At 39.0% G+C, this 18341-nt stretch overlaps 1 protein-coding gene across 1 annotated transcript; it reads right to left on the reverse strand.

Annotated features, from left to right (window-relative positions):
- Positions 1 to 9197: 9197 nt before the first annotated feature.
- june (JunE proto-oncogene, AP-1 transcription factor subunit) lies at positions 9198 to 18063 on the reverse strand. Its single transcript, XM_076757476.1, has 2 exons — positions 17986 to 18063; positions 9198 to 14202 (listed from the first exon to the last, which is right to left on the reverse strand). Exon 2 carries the CDS (start codon positions 14040 to 14042, stop codon positions 13020 to 13022), a length of 1023 nt encoding a protein of 340 aa, XP_076613591.1. The 5' UTR covers positions 14043 to 14202; positions 17986 to 18063; the 3' UTR covers positions 9198 to 13019.
- Between the last annotated feature and the right edge of the window lie 278 nt (positions 18064 to 18341).

The following is an 18341-nucleotide window of genomic DNA, read 5'->3' on the forward strand; positions in this document are numbered from 1 at the left end:
GCTGGTCCAAGGCAAGCCTGAGCCAGCCCTAACTGTAAGCTTTATAAAAAAGGAAGGTTTTCAGACTATTCTTAAATGTAGAGAGGGTATCTGCCTCCTGGACTGCACTTTCACTCTGCTTATGAAGACTTTAGGAACCAGAAAGGTTCCTAAAGTCTAAGCCTCTATTCTGGGAACGCAGCGTTTTATAGTTAGATAATAGGGTTCTATGAGCTCTGTAACCCATTTAGGGTTTTGTAGGTGAGGTAAAGGATTTTAAGTTATTTTTTAGATGTTACAGGGAGCCAGTGCTCAGAGGGTAATATGGGAGAAATATGTTCTCTTGTCCTAGTTATTGTCAGTACACCGGTCGCAGTGTTCTGGATCATCTGGAGAGTATTTAGCAATGTACGGGGGCAGCCTGATTGTAAGGAATTGCAATAATCCAGCCTTGAAGTAACAAATCCATGGACTAGTTTTTCTGTATTGTTTTGAGACAGGATGTGCCTGCCATGCTTTTTACAATTTTGAATAGCTGAAAAAAGGCAATTCATGAAATTTGTTTTACATGAGAGTTAAAGAACATATCCTGATCAAAGATAACTCTGAGATTCTTTACAGTGGTGCTGGAGGCCAGGGCGATACCATCCAGAGTTGCTGTATAATCCAAGTTTCTAAGGTTTTAGATTAGATTAGATTAGATTACATTCAACTTTATTGTCGTCATCAGAGTGCAGCACAGAGACAGCGAAATGCAGGGGGACAGAGTTCAGCAGGGTAACAGCTCTGGGGAAGAAGCTGTTCCTGTGCCCTCTGGTGTGGGAATGGAGGCTCCTGAACCTTCTACCAGATGGGAAGGGGGCAAACAGTCTATGGTTGGGGTGGGAGCTGTCTCTGTTGATGCTGCGTGCCCTTGTTAGACAGCGCTTGTGCTGGAGGTCCTTGATGGCAGGTAGCTGGGCACTGGTGATGTACTGTGCGGTTTTAATCACCCATTGCAGGGTCTTCCACTCGGAGGCTGTGTAGCGGCTGTACCATACTGTGCTGTAGATGGTTAGGATGCTCTTGGTTGTGCAGCGGTAGAAGTTAAGGTTTGGGGAACCAGGTTAACTTTCTTCAGTCTCCTTGGGATGCAGAGGTGCTGTTGAGCCTTCTTTATCAGGGCAGAGAAGTTGAGGGTCCAGGAGAGGTCCTCGGAGATGTGGATGCCCAGGAACTTGAAGCCGGAGACACGTTCAACCTCAGCCCTGTTGATGTGAATGGGGGTGTGACTGCAGCTTTTAGTTTTCCTGTAGTCCACGATGGGCTGCTTGGTCTTCTTGTTGCTGAGGCTCAGGTTGTTGTCGGTGCACCACATCACCAGATGCTGAACCTCATCCCTGTAGGCTGACTTGTCATTGTTGTTAATCAGGGCTATCCCATGCACAGGCACGCAGTCATGGGTGAAGAGGGAGTAGAGGAGAGGGCTCAGCACACAGCCCTGTGGGATGCCAGTGTTCAGGGTCAGGGTGGAGGTCTAGTGTGGAGGAAGACAGCATTTGAGGTGAGCCAAGACCAGCCTCTTGAAGCATGTGATGATGATGGGGATGAGTGTGACAGGGCAGAAGTCATTAAGGCCCACTGCAGCTGACTGCTTTGACACCGGCACAATGGTGGTGGTCTTGAGGCACGTGGGGACTGCTGCCTGGGCCAGTGACAGGTTGAAGATGTCAGTGAAGACCCCAGCCAGCTCTTCTGCACAGAACTTGAGCACACCGTCCGGGCAGCAGCCTTGTGGACGTTCACCCTGCTGAGTGCAGAATGCAAAACGTTGCCAGTCATCCAGGTCTTTATGTCCTTAAGCCATGCTTGAAGTTTAGTTAACTAATTGACTTCAGTGATAAATATAAATGTGTATCATCCGCATAGCAATGAAAAGTATTTCTTGATAGTGTTGCCTAAAGGAAGCATATATAGGGTGAACAGTATTGGTCCAAGCACAGAACCTTGAGGAACTCGGTGACTGACTTAAGCATACACAGAGGAATCATTATTAATGTGTAAAATCTGAAATCGATATGAAAAGTTGGATTTAAACAAATTTAGTGTTTAGTGCAGAGACAAGTCCTTGTCTGACACAATTACACAGTACTTTGTAACTTTAACCAGGTCTGTCTCTGTGCTATGATGCACTCTAAATCCTGACTGGAAATCAATAAAAAAAAAAACTATTGTTATGAACAAAGTCACACAACTGATTGGCGACTGCTTTCTCAAGGATTTTCGAGAGAGAAAGGGGAGGTTACATATTGGTCTGTAGTTGGCAAAAACCCTTGGATCAAGAGTAGGCTCTCTCAGAAGTAGCAAGAATTTCATCAGTAAAGAAGCTCTTGAAGTCATTACAACTGAGGGCTATAGGAACATGGTTCAATAGAATTATGAATTATGACTAACGTTTCTTTGGTTAGGTATTTTTAAGTGCCGAGTTGGTTATATCAGAGATTTCAGAGACAGTACTACTTGGACATTGATGTGAACTTGATGTACCAGCTGGAAACTCTGATATCACATGAACAACGCATGTGATAGTTTGTAGTCATTCAAACACAGTAAGCAAGTATTTATAGTTTGTAATCCTAAAAAAATAAAGTATTGACAGTTTGTGTCAAAAATCTCCTGAAATATCATGATTCCCGTACCTAGCCTGTACTATTTCCTGCATGGATGGAAGGTTCTAGGATCAGAGTCAACTTATGAATGGCTGATCTTCATCCCTGGAGGTTCTGAAGCCAACAGATACTGGAGTAGAAAAAAATCCTGCAGTTGGTCTGACAGCTCAGGCGATGACCCTATTAGTTGTGACAGATAAGGTGAAGCAGACTGTGCTGTCAGTCAGCTGCTATCAGACAGTCAGAACTCCACTTTCCATTGGATCATCCCTGACGTCCACCATGTTGTATCATTTCTCCCCCAGAGACCAACTCACATCAAGAAATCCGCCATCACCTCAGTATGACATTGCGGCTCAGGGCAGTAGGTGGGCTCTGCAATGCCTCAGGTGACTCTCGTGAATATTTAATGAGGCAGAAAGAATGAATGAAGGAAGATGCCTGACTGAACCAGACAACTATTTCCCCCATGTTGGGGGTGGTGCTCAGAGCTGGTGTGTTTTCCTGCTGTTTGACTTGAGGTCAGCATTAAAGCAGGAGGCTGAAATTAATCTGATTTACAGATCTGTTCCAGAACTGTTCTTCTTCTCCCCAGAAGAGTATATTTATTCGTGTCATGACAGCACATTCCTGATCTCTAACAATTTATCTTCATGTGGACTTTTTTTTTTGATAGACAGTTTCAAATGGTCACACAGGAAGGACTGTCAGAATGTCAGAATCAGGGAATCTGCCTCTTAAATACAAGCATTACATCCTGATGATGTTCGTGTTACCCGCTGATGTCATCAGTATCTCATAGCTACAATTTAAAACGCTATTTAATTTATCACATCATACCCATGTCAAGAAGTCCTAGACATTCCATCCAGGCAGGCCTGTCCTTCTTATCCCGATGTTCAGATCTGACGTGTCTAAATTTGACTAAGACAATTTGAGCAACCAGATTTTGTACTTAACTTGAATTCTTAGATCTGAATTGAGCTGACTGAATTTAAATGACGTTTTTGAATGTTGGGCACTTGAAATTTTCTGTTTGAATTTATAAATAACGTTTTTGCAATTGTGTAGAAAATCGTATGTTGTAAGGTATTATTGAAATGAGTTGATGAATTGATTGAATTTTGATTATGTTTATTTGATTTGAAGAGTTCATGTAAAAAGTAAAATAACCCTTTGATTTAAAAGTCACACAGCATGAAGCAGCAGTGAGTGTTGGACTGAAGGTTTCTGAGCTGAAAACATGTAAAACTACAATAACAGGCACTGACATTCACTGTCAACACTGATTTATACACAGACATCTTTATTTTTAACGAACAGAATCATCAGAGAGCAGAAACACAGACAAACAACAAGATGGCAAACACACCAATACAGCTATGTGTGTGTGTGTGTGTGTGTGTGTGTGTGTGTGTGTGTGTGTGTGTGTGTGTTTGTGGAGGTGTGGGTGGAGGGGGTATTAGTCACCAGAAATGGCATAGAGCCTGTCTCTCTCTCTCAGTAAGTGGGTCACTCCATCAGGAGCAGAATATGGAAAAACAGAAACACAACATTTTCTACCAAACAAAAAAAGTAGTAGTCTAAGAGAACATTTTAAAGGGTTTATTCCTGGAGTCTTTTTTGGGCATTTCTGCTTTATGTGACAGCATGTATTGATGTTGATGTTGAGTTGTATGCGCTCACTACCAGGTGAGCTACCAGGGTGTCCAATTAAAAGATTTTTTGAAAGTAAAGCTGGACTAGTTCATTAGCAAAGATTTTTAAAATATATTTATTTATGTATGGGTTAAATGTCAGTTAAGTGCTTTTCATTTTCAAAAATAGATAGTTTTTTAAGATTAAGGTAGTTTAGTTGTGTGTTGTCTTCCTGTTCTTTTCACTGGATCATCATCCAGTGGGTTTTATCTAGTTTGTCTATTATTCAGCAAAATATCTTAGCTCAAGGTCCACTTACTGGCTTTTTAGACTTCTTCCTCAAGGTGGATAGACGTTGTTCAACTTGATCTTTCATGCTCAGTAGATTCAAATGAGATCTGGGAAGGTTTGGCTACTGGACAAGAAAGAACTGATGACTTTTTGACAGCACCACATTGTGTCCATATTTGTCTTGTAACACCTGATCTGTGAGGTTTAGAAACATAATGGTTTATTTTTCTGGATTATTTAGTGAATCTTACAGAGGAGGCTACAGTTGTGTGTTGAATACCATGTAGTTATACAACACCACACAATGAAACATCATGTTGTGAATGAATTGTTACTGAAAAGACAAATTTTTAGCATTTGACAAAAAGAAAAAAATCTTAACTTGATTTTGCTGGAGCTTTAACCACAAATTATGATCCTCCTCAGCAGATGGAGTTTGAGATGGTTTACAGGGTTATCAAAGTCCCTGTTATGTTTCAGGAGCGAATGGGACTCAATAGCAGACAGGGAGTAAACTCGTAGCTGGGAAATCCTGGGAACAGCAGGTGAGGCACAAGGTTCAGAGGTGGAGAGCAGTTCATAGATATGCTTGAGTGCACAGCGCTCAGGTGGTGAGAGAACTTGCATAGAGGGCACGAGGTGGAGCCAGGTGGTGGTGGATGAGGGTTGGCGGCTTGAGGACAGGCACAGGAAAACCAAACCCAACACCTCTCCACAGCACTCCATAAAACCAGCATTCTTCAAACCACAGTGCCTTTAGATTGATCCAGTCCATTAAACCTTTGGTGATGCCCAAACTCCATCTACCGAGGATATTTTATATTTTGTCAAACTGCTGTTTCCATGGTCAAGAATAAACTTTCAACTTGAAACATTTGAACGCCCTGTCTGAAATGATCTGCTGACTGACAGTGAGTGTGTAATTTAAGTGTAGTTTACTTGTCCGTTCAGTGATAAGGACTGGTTAAGGACTGTTTTATAACATTTTATTTTTTCCTCTCTGATGAATAAGAATTTCATTGTGCATAAGGAGATACTTATTTTTATTGGATTCAAACCTGCATTCATTGATTTTTTATTTACTTTATTTACTCTGCTGAACTGGAGAGTCAGATGATAATCTCTGGTTTGTCACTGTGAGACACACCCTTTGCATTACATTAGGCATCTCATCCAGTGTTAATATACAGTAGAAGTAAAAGAAAGTTTCCTTTTTATGTTGATATTAAATGTAATCCCATGGACATTACATTTTTCAAAATAAATTTGCCGTACTAATTAGTCGTAAATAAAGATACATTTGAAGACATGTAATCCAGCTAAATTGTTTTGAATTAAAATGGCCACAACTCAGCAGTCATTTCATTGCTCATGAAATTCATCACAAAAAATGCTGATTAGAAATTTGCAAACATTTGCAATGAAACAAGAGCTCAACAGTGCAACCTCTGTGGAGGTCTGTGTTGTCTGATTAAAGGTTTCACTGAATAGTGTTAAGGCTTCTGTTTTCCTCTGAGAGGAGGTTTTCTGGACTGACCTGTGTGTGACTGATAACAGTCTGACTGATCTATCATTGAAGGATTTCCATAAATACTGTCATTAACATGGGTGACTCAGTTAGACTCCGTCCTCAACAACAAAACAGAGATGAGGACAAACTTTCACCTGTTAGGTCTCTGTTACATCCAGCTGAATTAAGAGATTTCAATCTTTGATTTTTAGCTAAAACTATGAGATCATTTAGGTAGTGAATGTTTACTAAAAGGTAGTATTTCTCAGTAATCTTAATGATTTACTTTAAAACCTGGTTAGATGAATGGAGGTACTAAAAATGTCAAAAGTTACATTAATTGGTTGTATCAACATTTTTGTAAAAATCTTCTGATGAGCGTGAGTTGATTGAAACTGAAACTGAGGATCTCATCAGTGTGTCACCTTCAGATCAAACACAGTTCCACCTCAGTGTCTCATGACCAATCATCATCATGCTGCTACAATAATGTTAACATGAAACTCCACATGTCCATTAAAAAAAAAGTTCATGGATATAAAGCAGTCAATAAACAAGACAAAAATGCAAAGAAATAAAGATAATTAATGTTAATAATTGTGCAATAATAGCATATACAATACATTAATATTAGTATGAGAGAACTCTGACATTCTGATCAATCATTCATAAGTTAAACAATTAAAAGCTTCTTGAAATTGGACATGGACAGCCTGCTTTATATCCTTTAGGATACTGGTCTGAGTCTGTTTTTCCTGTTTTGGACAATAGTTTGTGGTAACAGTTCAGGGAAGACCCTTTCCTGTTTGGACATGACACTATCCCTGTGCACAAACCCACTCCATAAACAAGTGTGTCCAACATCATTTCTACCATAATATTTACACCTCACACAACATTAGTTCTTTCACACTCCGATATTGACTCATTGATAAAGAAGCGAACTCTGGTTTGTCTGCTTACGCAGTATGGATCAAAACAGCAATGTCTCCAAGTTTACTTCCTTTTATTCACTATAGAATTTGAGAATGTGATACTTAATGATTTGTTGATACCAGCCAATATACACACTAACATGCAGAACTGGGGCCAGAGCCTTCAGTTATCAAGCTCATCTCCTCTATTGAACCATCTTCCAGTCTTGGTCTGGGTGTTGCTGTGCTATCTTAATTGCTTGCCTCCCATCATATTAGTGCATGTTATAAAAGCAGGTAGCTGTTCTCTAAGCACTCTCTCTCGCTTGACCCAACTTTTGTGAATAGCATGACATGGCTCATTTCTCCATCTTGGTTCTCCTGTTTATTGTGTTGTTTTGTTGCTTATATGACTACTTGTGCTTTTGTAGATCTTCCTGAAAGTCCTGTCCCTCAGACATCTCACTGCTGGAGTTTTCTTGCACTGCTATTTCGTCATGCTGCATTGTAGTAAGCATTTTGTTTTAGGTGAGCATGGATAGTAGCTGAAATTACACTGGTCTCCCTCCTTCCTGAGCTGAAAGAATGCTGCCTGATCAGTATGTAAAGTCAGCCTATATGTGGCACTAGTTTCATTTTCATATCCATTTTCATTTGTTTAAACCTGCCATTTATAATGCATTGCAGGGACTCTGGGCCTTGGTTAGTGTCCACTAGCCTTCGATGGGAAGACTATTGGTAACCCTACTGCTACGTTGGCTCCCGCCACAAGAGGACTGCTGCTTTGCCTACAGCAGGCTTTGCTCACAGTCTGCTTCACCTTACCCAGCTTTGCGTGTAGTTGCTTTGCCTGAAGTCGTAGTGGCCTTTCACTCCACCTATAGCTTCCTGCCTTTCTGTAGTTGGTGCTGGTTTTCTCTTTGAGGCTGTTGTGAACCTTTGAACAGTTTGATTTGTGGTATAAATGTAATATTATATTAGATTTGTTTATATTATTTTTTATATTGTTTTAATTTATTTCATTTATTTTGTGTTAACAAAGGGTTTTAGTTTTGTGTAGTGTTTCCTTGGTTTCTGTAGTTTCTTTTCTTTTTCATTTCACCACACCACTGGTAGGAGGCCTTTTATAGCCACTGATGATCAGTGTGTCAGTATTTAGCCAACTCCAGCAAAGGTTATATTCTTTCAGAAATTGAGAGCCTGGAGTGCTGGCTGGGTTCTTTGGTGGTAGGCCCTTTCCTGTGTGCCATGTGGATCTGTGCACCCCTGGCTTTGACTTTCACCATTGTCACACTATAATTATACTTAATAGTATTATTATTAAAAGTGCTTGAATACTACAGGTCGTAGAATCCTGGGGGCAGTGAAATAAACTATTGTCTTTTTGAATAGAAATCAGGAAGTAACTGGTCTTTTCCCATCATTCTATGATCAATCAAGACCAGATTTCATGCTGCACACTGCATCAGACTGTGAAGAGCAGGGCACAGTGAAAGGAGATGTTATCCTGCCAAGAAGTTGGAGGTGTGCAGCCTGTCACCTGCAGCTCTTCCTCTAACAGCTCACTGTGGCTGTTGCATCTTGTTCCATTATTCCCTATATTTCAAACTGCTCTGTTGTCAAAAATGTCAAAAATTACCCTTGTTTTGTTTTATAGACGTTGTTTTGATTAACAATAGCAGTAAGTGCAAAGCTTACTGACAGACACATTGCATTTCCTGTGACTGCTTCATGATAAAAGTCAACTTGTGTTTCACCAGTTAATTGCTTTCAATATGAAGCTGTGACAGTATAAAATGTTAGCATTAGCAGACATTTAATACAGCATTATTTCCAGGAACGTTGCCACAGACACCTAGTTCATAACCCTGCAAATAGATAAATATAGCATACTTTCAGTCAATAGCCCCAACCACCATCGTGGACACCATAGCTATAGCTAGATATAGTTACGCCTGTTAGCTAAGGTGTACAAATTGTTATTATGAACTGTTGTGTGAGATGCATTTGTTTGGTATGCCAAGAATATATATTTTGTTTGTGAATTCTAAATTAAGTATGTTATGAATGCATTAAAAGATATATTTAAGATTAAGATGCAGAAGGTAAAGGTGACAGAGTTACTTCGGTTGGATTAACTGATGAACTGTAGAGACTAATGATCATTCTCTGTTGTTTCAGCAAAACATTCTGGATAAAGATGCCAGAGACGGATCATTGTGTGTGGACATCTTTATTTATTTTCTCCCTTTTCAATGTGTCACATTAATTTTCATTGTTATTTGTTTGACATATGGCTGGAATGTCATGCTGTCCACATGTGTTTTGACTCCAGAGCTATTTTCATACAGTATGTTTACTGTAATTACAGTAATACTTACATAACTTCCTATGAAAATATAAAAACCCCACTGGAGATCTGCATTTTTGAGAATTTCATCAAGATTCATTTGTGTCTCATTTTAAAATAAAAGCAAAAGTTTCCTGATTGGGAGGTGTGTGATGTACTTTGTAACTACAATAATTCCCACATTTGTCAACATGAAACCAATGTGTTTGACCTGAAAATATGGCAGTTTCATGTCTGAATTTACATTGTGATTGTTGAATTCTCCATCCACTATGTGAAATGATTGACGACCAGCTAAAATTAACTTAAAAACCTAAAAAGTGCACTTTGTACATGTGGCCATGTACAAAGTGCACTTCTCCTCACTCCAACTCTAAATTTACAGAGAGCAACAGTAGAACGTGAATATTTCTTCTCTGATATATTGACCCAAACATCTCAACATAGCAGTGTGAAGGAAATAAAACACACCTGTTTAACAAAAGATATTCATAATAAATATAGACATAAAGAGTTGGATCAAATCAAACAGCTCATACACACACATCATTTCTGAACATTAATAACAACAGTCTTTGTACATTTTTACAAAAATAGAATAATTAGAGACATCAAAAGCCTCATTCAAGTTCCAAAAAAATAAATATTTGTTCAACAACTGTTAACAGTTTTTCTGAAAGTTTTGTTTGTCAACCAAAACACTTAACTGCAACTGTTTTTTCAATACTTGAGACTTAATGTTCAGTTAAAACTAATGTTTTCAAAGAGCAGAGCTTTATATTTTTTGTCACTCACGAGAAAACGTATTTCTTTTCTTTGCAGTTATATGTTTTTCTATCTGACAGCTGCAATTTACTAACTGTAACATGATACAAACGTGCTGAACAGACAGATAAGACATACCCAAATAAGAAAGGGATCCTCAGCTTCATGGCTGAAAATATGTGAAAATATCAACCAACACTGCATAAACAACAACATATTTACTTTGTATTTTGTTCAGCAAATTTGCCACTGTACTAAGATTTGAAAAGCCCAGTCTGTAATTTTTCCACCATTTAAATCTGAGGTGTATTCACACACATAATTTGAGATAAGAAAGAAAAAAAAAGGTGCACTTATCGAACAGTAATACACTCTTAGTAACATACATTGTTGAGTGCTTTCATTATAACACAACAATAGAACATCCTGCTCTCCGATTGGTTGGCAAGGGTCTATTAAGGTCTTATATAGACATTTCAAACATAGCACAGTTTAAAACACTGTTCTAAATCAGGTAAATCTAGGCATATTCAGGTATATCTCTGTTAGCAGTCAACTCACTCAGGGAGCTCTGCAACCTCCTTAAGGACCTCAGGAACCTGCTCGAGGACCTCTACCATCTTCTCCAGGACCTCAGGAACCTTTACTACACCACCAAGTCCCTCTTTAACCTCCTCAAGGACCTCTGCTACCTTCTGCAGGACCTCAGGATCCCCCTCAAAGATCTCTAAAACATCAAGGTTTTCAGGAACCTCTTAAACTTAGGGACTCCCTTCAATGACCTCAGAAATCTCTTCATGGACCTCACAAACCTCCTCAAGGACTCCAGACACTCCAGCATGGACCTCATTTCAAGGACCTCTACTTCAGGCTCTTTTTTCCAGGTTGGCTGTTTTTGTGTTTGTTTTTTTTTTTGTTTGTTTGTTTTGTTTTTTTTGTTAATATACTATAAAAATACATACAATTTCTTAAGCCATTAAACCTGAAATTGAGTCTTAAAGGTGTTTTCTTCCCAAAGCAGGTGGAACACATATTCCCCTGAGATTATTTTTGTGTAAACAAAGTCAACTTCTGTAATTTTCTGTACACCACAACCTGTGGAAGCTTTTTTGTTTGTTTGTTTGTCTGTTTGTTTGGAAGTCAAAATGACATGATGACAAAATGGTACAAAATGGACTGAGTATTTTTATTATCATCATTCCTGACATTTCATCTTTTTTCTCTCTTTCGCTGGCAGAAATGTGTTTCCATATAAACCTGCAAAAAAAAAAAGGTACTTCCCACTGTGTAAAAACAGGTAAAGAAATAACCGATCAGTTATTTCTATTAAAATTATAAAAATAATAAACATTTTTCAATAGTTATATCTTATTTGCACAATGTTGTTATGAACAGAGAATAAATGAGACATGAAACACTTCATCTGAGAGTTTTCATTTTCAGTTATGTTCAATAATATTTCTGCTGCTGTAGAAAATACTAATGTCAACAATCAGTGAAACGCAACTTAACTATTCTTAAAAATTCTCTCCCAAAATCAGGATTTATTCCACAAGTTGAAAAATAAAAAATAACCTGATTTTTAAACTGAGAGAAAAACACTCTCATTAATTTAAAGTAAATATGAGTCAGTTTTGCACACATTAGTTTCCAAAATCAAACCATCCTTGGTGTCAGATCTGAAGTTTAACTTTTCTTTCAATCCTGTTTCCTGAAAGATCCAGAGACAGTGAGAAAAGTTTCCACCAGCCAGCAGCCAAAAAAACCAAACAGTCACAAAAACAGAAGGACGGAACTTCTAAGTCTGTTTCCTGTAAAACATGAAAGTTTTTAAGTTCCAGCAGCAACAGACAGAAAACACAGAAACACAGTTCAAAAATGTGAAGTCACTGGATTATTAACAACCACAGCTGAGCTTTAGTTACACATGTAAAGAGATTGTAGTAATCACATTACATACATTTTTCAGTTACCATGAAGAGTTATGGTAAAAACAGAATTGTCAAAGTGAAGAATTTTTTCTCAAGTAATGCTAATTTAGCTGTGTTAACACAGATGGACAGAAGTGAAAGAAAGAAGATTACAGGAGTAAGATTACAAAACAAACCGCTGCATCATTTTGAGTGAGGAGCTCACTGGATCCGGGAAAAAAAATGTGATAAACTGTTTCTTTGAAAACATGATTATTGTAAATTATCACAAGGAAATTCAAATTCCAGCCCTCACTTGTAATTAAAAGTAATATCATTACATTATACTGTTTTCCACATAAATAACATCAGTGTTTTCAGTATGAAGTATTTACCTTATATAAGCAATCTTCTTACTTCTGTATCAAACAGTAAAAGATAAACTTCATACTATGAACTTGTTCATTTTAACATGTGTAACGTGTTGCTCAATGTTTTCACTAAACGTGAAAAAAAAAAATCAAAAGTTTTTTCAAGTGCTGTTTATTTACTGAGATGTGATGACATCTGAGGTTAAAGAATATTGTCATGTAATGTTCAAACCATACTAAACCTCTTGCACTGGAAACTTAAAAATCTATCCATAAATATATGTGACCTATCAAATGAATGTGTCATGTCTGTCCACACACACACCTCAGAGTGTAAAACCCTGCTTCTTAACAGTCTCTTCAAATTAAATCTGTCACCTTCTGTTCTTAAAAAAGAAAGTCAAAATTCAAATTGTCCCAATTTCACTCAAATCAGGGATTTATCCCTCCTTTCTCTCCTCTAAGCTGGCTGATGACAGGGGTTTACGGGGCTACATAAATCCCGTTAATCATCTATCTGTCCTTTTGAGAGTTCTCTGCTCACTCTGACCAAGGGTGTGAGCAAAATGGCAAAAGCACAAAAGTAAACCCTTGGCCTCTCGGCTTATTTTCACACCTTCATTTCTCCTGATGTCCCACCTCCTCAGCAGCTGGAGTCCTCGCTGCCGGTGCCTCTCCCTCCTCCAGACTTGGTAGCGGAGGCTGATCCAACAGCGATCTGGCAGCCGTTGGTGACATGACTCATGACCTTCTGTTTGAGCTGAGTGACCTGCTCCCTCAGCATAGCAGCAGTGGAGGCCAGGTCTGAGTTCTGGCTCTTCAGGACCTTCACTTTCTCCTCTAACCGCGAGATCCGCTCTAGCTTCCGCTTGCGACACTTTGATGCAGCAATGCGGTTGCGGAGCTTCTTGCGTTCTGCTTTGATTCGCTCCTGTGTCTCCAGGTCGATCGGGGAGAGGGAAGGTGGAGACGTGGGATCGCCGGGTGGGTGAGGCACCTCAGGCACAGTCTGAGGGGTGTCCAGGCCTCGGGCGTGGTGCTGAGGGGCTCCGGCCCCACTGTGGCTACTGTACGTCATCTGTGCTCCAGAGTACGGCATCTGGCCTGGATTGTAGCTGCTGAGGTTGGTGTAGACGGGCATGTCTCCGCCAGACATCAGGTTCCTCTGGTAGGATGCCTGCAAGGAGACAGTAGAGGATGATGACGGGGACATGGGGCTGCCTCCCACCAGCTGGTTCTGCTTGTGAAGGTCTGCAAGTGCTTTGACAAAGCCATCAGCAAATCCTTCTTGTTCATTGGTGGCCTGGTTGCGGTAAATGAAGGGGTTGGTGGAGTTGGACACAGGGCTGGTGGTTACCAGTCCCTGGTTGGACTGGATGATCAGATGCTCCAGGTCAGGGGACGCCAGCTTCAGCAGGTTCATGTCCGCCGAGGGTGCTGCTGATGTCATCAGAGAGCCATTGCCAGGGAGACCCAGATTGTTGGGATTCCCAGCCCTCCCTCCTGCTGGACCACCACCACCACTGTAGTGATGAGTGACTGACATGGCCTTCTTACCCATCAGCATCTTGTTTCCTGGGTAACGCTCGTATTCTGCGATCTGGCTGAAGCCGGGAACAGAGGGGGAGTCATCGTGGTAGAAAGGAGTCTCCATCTTGGCTGTCATTGACAAAGAGGTGTCTCAGAGGAAATTTTCATAATCAGATTAACCTGAATATCAAACGGGATTGAAACCTTCCACTGACGTCGGCGACTGAGGGATGAAGGCAAGACGAAAAGAAGAAGAGACGAACAGAAGAAGACGAACAACAATAGAGGACGAGTGCCTGCAGGAAAAACAAACATGTTGTCTGTGAGAAGATGAGGAGGACAAAGAGGACTTAAAGATTACTGAGGTGTGATACTGTGTGTTCTGTATATGATTTACATATACATTAATGTGTGTGTGTGTGTGTGTGTGTGTGTGTGCGTGTTATTTACAGTTTGAGGTGAGATTGAAGACAAATATCCAACTCTGATGGGACAGTAAAACTTTACTGTATAAACACTGTTGTGAGATGTGGTTAAACGCTCTTAAAACGGTGTTTAGTGGACCTTGACAATTACTAATAACAAGGTCAGGAATGAACTTTCACACTCAAGGATCTTTATGTATTAATATCTTTACACTCTTCATATATTGTAGTTTTAAGATTTGTATTCCTCGCTTATGTTTATTCTTGATTCATTTTATTGATATATTCAACCCCTAAGCCACAGCAGCATTCTGGTATGTTCAAATAATGTTCCATGAACAACATTCACTGTTGCATTTATTCCACATATTTATTACATTTTTCTATATGATGTTAATATGTGTACTAACATGACAAATAAAACTATTAATATTATTACATAAGTAGTGTAAGTAGTAGTGGTAAGAGTGTGCTTTCACTGAGTCTTATCAGTATATAGTATATACATATACAATGAATATGGGATCCTTTGGTGGAAAGTAATTCGGTGCATTTACGTACTTAATTTTCTTCAAGATTAAACATTTGCAAAATGAATATTCTGAATAATTTGAAGTCATGCAGTGTTTACATCTGTGTTTGCTAGCTGATTTTATATATTTTTTAAGACTGTAAATGCAGGTGTATTGCCATGTTTCTTTGCACATTACTATATATTCTAAAACTTGCAGCAGGAATGTGTATCACAAGCATTTGCATCCTTATCCTTTTTGTTTGTTTGTTTTTTATATTCTATTTTGTATTCCCTTCTATGCCTTTTTTATTTTCCTGATACTACTGCTGCTGCCTGTAACACCCTAATTTCTCCTATGGGGGATTAATAAAGTGTTATCTTATTTTATGTGTGTATATGAAACGTTAGCAAAGGGGGACCCACTCCTGAAAACACTGCTCCATAGTGCTAATAGCAGTCAAAAACTGCACCTTTAAACCTTCATAACATTTAATGGTCATGACTAAATAAGCAACAATCAAAGTAACAGTTTAGTTAGAGTTAGATTTTAGCTAGAGTTTAACAGATCAAAACGCAGCTAAGCCCTTTCATCAGGACTGCGTGGGTGTGGTTTGATTACATCTGATTGACAGCTGTTTGGCAGCATGAGTAAACAAGCACAGTGATCATATTGTAATTCCAGTTGTTATTTAACCCTGACTGATGCATTGAACCATATGTCATCAGCTTTCGTCAACTGAGCAGTTCCCACTTCAAACCAATGAGAAGAGCACGGACAAAAACTCAAATTCAGACTTTGGCATGAAATTGTGTGTTTATGTAGGATGGTACTGCTCATACTAAGTAACCAGTGTGTAGGATTCAAGGGGCAGAAATGTAATATAATATTAACAGTCATGTTTTCGTTGGCACAGCTGAAATTAAGCATTGTGTTTTCGTAACCTTAAAATGAGCTGTTTATATTAACAGACAGCAGGTCCTCTCCCAGAGAGTTCGCCATGTTGCACCACCATGTTTCTACAGTAGCCCAGAACGGATAAACCAAACATTGCCTCTACAGAGATCCTTATGCATTTTTCACATAGGGGAAGGTGAGTAGAGGGGTGTTCATTGTAGTGAAATCTGCAATCTTACCACTAGATACCATTAACTACTACACACTGGACCTGTAAGTGCTATACTAAAGTATAATTCTGAGTGTAACCTCACCAATATTTGACAGTTGAAAAATCTGATGATGGTATATCTGGTATATCATACAAACTTTAAAAAGATTTTTCTATTAGGACACCTTAATTTAGTTTTTACTGAACTGAGAGGACAATATGTACTTAGCAGGAAATTTTACAGTTGACAAATGAACATGGTTGAGGTGGAGGTGTGTGCCATATCATATCGTTCATAGTAATACTGGTACAAATATTAAGATATTTTTGAAATTGTCATATCATGATCTTAACAACATTATGCATGTTGGGGCATTTATGCCACAACTATGTACAGCAGCAACACATGTGGCTGTTGCTGCGTACTTTGCTGTGGAGACGTTGGGTCCAAGTGGTTTGATAACAGTAAAAAATAGGTACACAGTTATTTCAAGTTAATCTGAATTGAAATGGTTGTTGTTTGCTGTAATCATTCTGCATGTTCACATTTAGCTCAAAGAGATCCCTTCCTAAAAAATGTGAGTGCAGTCCTTTTTTTGTGCTTCAACGGACAATGTTTGCTTGCGACCCAGGACACCGGGACAGTAACACAAAAGGGAATATTAGTATACACATAATATCACACAACAAAGACCAAATTTTATGTTTTTATGGAAAAGCAGAGACAAACGGATCATGACTCAAAGTTGAGGAGGATGTATGAGAAAAATTTCACCACACATGCAGTGGTGCACAAGCAGTCAAATGCAAGGCAGAAGTTAGTCTGATAATCAGCGTCATTGAGTTGATGAGTGGAACAGGCTGACTAACATCAGTACAGCTGCTCTGCTTGTATCAAGTTATTTGAAAGTAGAGCCACAACTCTGACACTCTCTGGTCCTCTGAAACAGTGTGTGTCCACCATATAATACAGAAAATACAGGACCTGGATGTATCCATATATATCTATATCTGTATCTATATAGATATATAGATACAGATATATTTATATCTATATAGATAGATATAGATAGATATAGATCTATATGGATATATAGATATAGATATTGCCAGCAGTATTGCTACCATACAAGTATCTTTTAGTATCAGGATATTATTTTGAGGTCATATTACCGATCACTGCTTGCTGTGCTCTCTTGTGGACAAACTATGTCATGGCAACACTGTCTCTAAATGACCTCCAACAGTGCTACTTCTCAGCAACACATGCACAAATGCTCATACAGAATATTTGCAATATGCTAAAATCAGCCAATATGGTCCAGCCACTTTATTGGTCTAGTTATGAGCCACTTGAGTATTTCCCTTTTCTTTTTCCTTTCTACATTACTACATTTCAGAGGGAGATATACTTTGTACTCCACTATATTTATTTGACAACTGCAGTTTCTCTGGAGATAAATCTTCCATATCAAATAAATAAATAATAAAATATGATAAATATAACAAAACAAATGTGTGAAATAGTTCAAATCAGCTTTCTCCGCTAGCTACAACATTAAGATACTACTAACATGTTAATCCAACAACAATAACGATAATCCAATCATATGCAAGTGAAATATTTATCAGATCAGATCACAGCGCATTATTAAATAAGTGGAATATGAATCACATCGTCTTTGTTATTGCTGTTTGGAACAATAATGAATCTTTAGATTCCCTTCAGAGGGGGAATGAGGAGTAAGACAGTGGAAATCGTAACACCGCGCTAATTCAAGCTGTTACAGTTTGATCTCTGTGCACTTCCGATCTGTCAGGACTTTATCTGATGTTTCACCCGTTTGAAACACGGTAAAGTTCCCGGTACAGCCATTAACTTCAGACCGCAAAGCAGCGCTGATGGATTAACAGTCATTCTGAGAAACTAACGAACCAAAGCAGCAGATTGTTCGATCTGTGGCGTTACAACAGAACCCAGCGGCTGGATGTTCATCTGAACTATAATAATGTTTGATAAAGGTTCATACTCACAGAGAGACGCAGAGAGCTGCTGAGCGATCCGAGAACAGAGTGAGTCAGAGGGAGAGAGAGAGGCAAACCGAACACACACACACACACACACACGCACACACACACACACACACACACACACACACACACACACGCTCTCTCTCTCTCTCTCTCTCTCTCTCTCTCTCTCTCTCTCTCTCTTCATTATAAAGTGACTCACTGACGTTTTTTCATTAGGTTAGTAACACATTTCTAATTAACTAATTTATTTAAAGGACCATGTTTCAAAGATGACATTTGCTTTCCTAATTTGCTTTGATTCATTTCAGTATATTTTAAATCTGCTTCTTAAAATGCTCAAATTCAGCGAAATGACC

The sequence above is a fragment of the Chaetodon auriga genome, chromosome 19, assembly GCF_051107435.1.
Source record: "Chaetodon auriga isolate fChaAug3 chromosome 19, fChaAug3.hap1, whole genome shotgun sequence".
Taxonomy (NCBI): Eukaryota; Metazoa; Chordata; class Actinopteri; order Chaetodontiformes; family Chaetodontidae; genus Chaetodon; species Chaetodon auriga.

Bases quoted from the DNA above. Each gene is read 5' to 3' on its own strand.
- june (XM_076757476.1), bottom strand. From the start codon at position 14,042: ATGACAGCCAAGATGGAGACTCCTTTCTACCACGATGACTCCCCCTCT.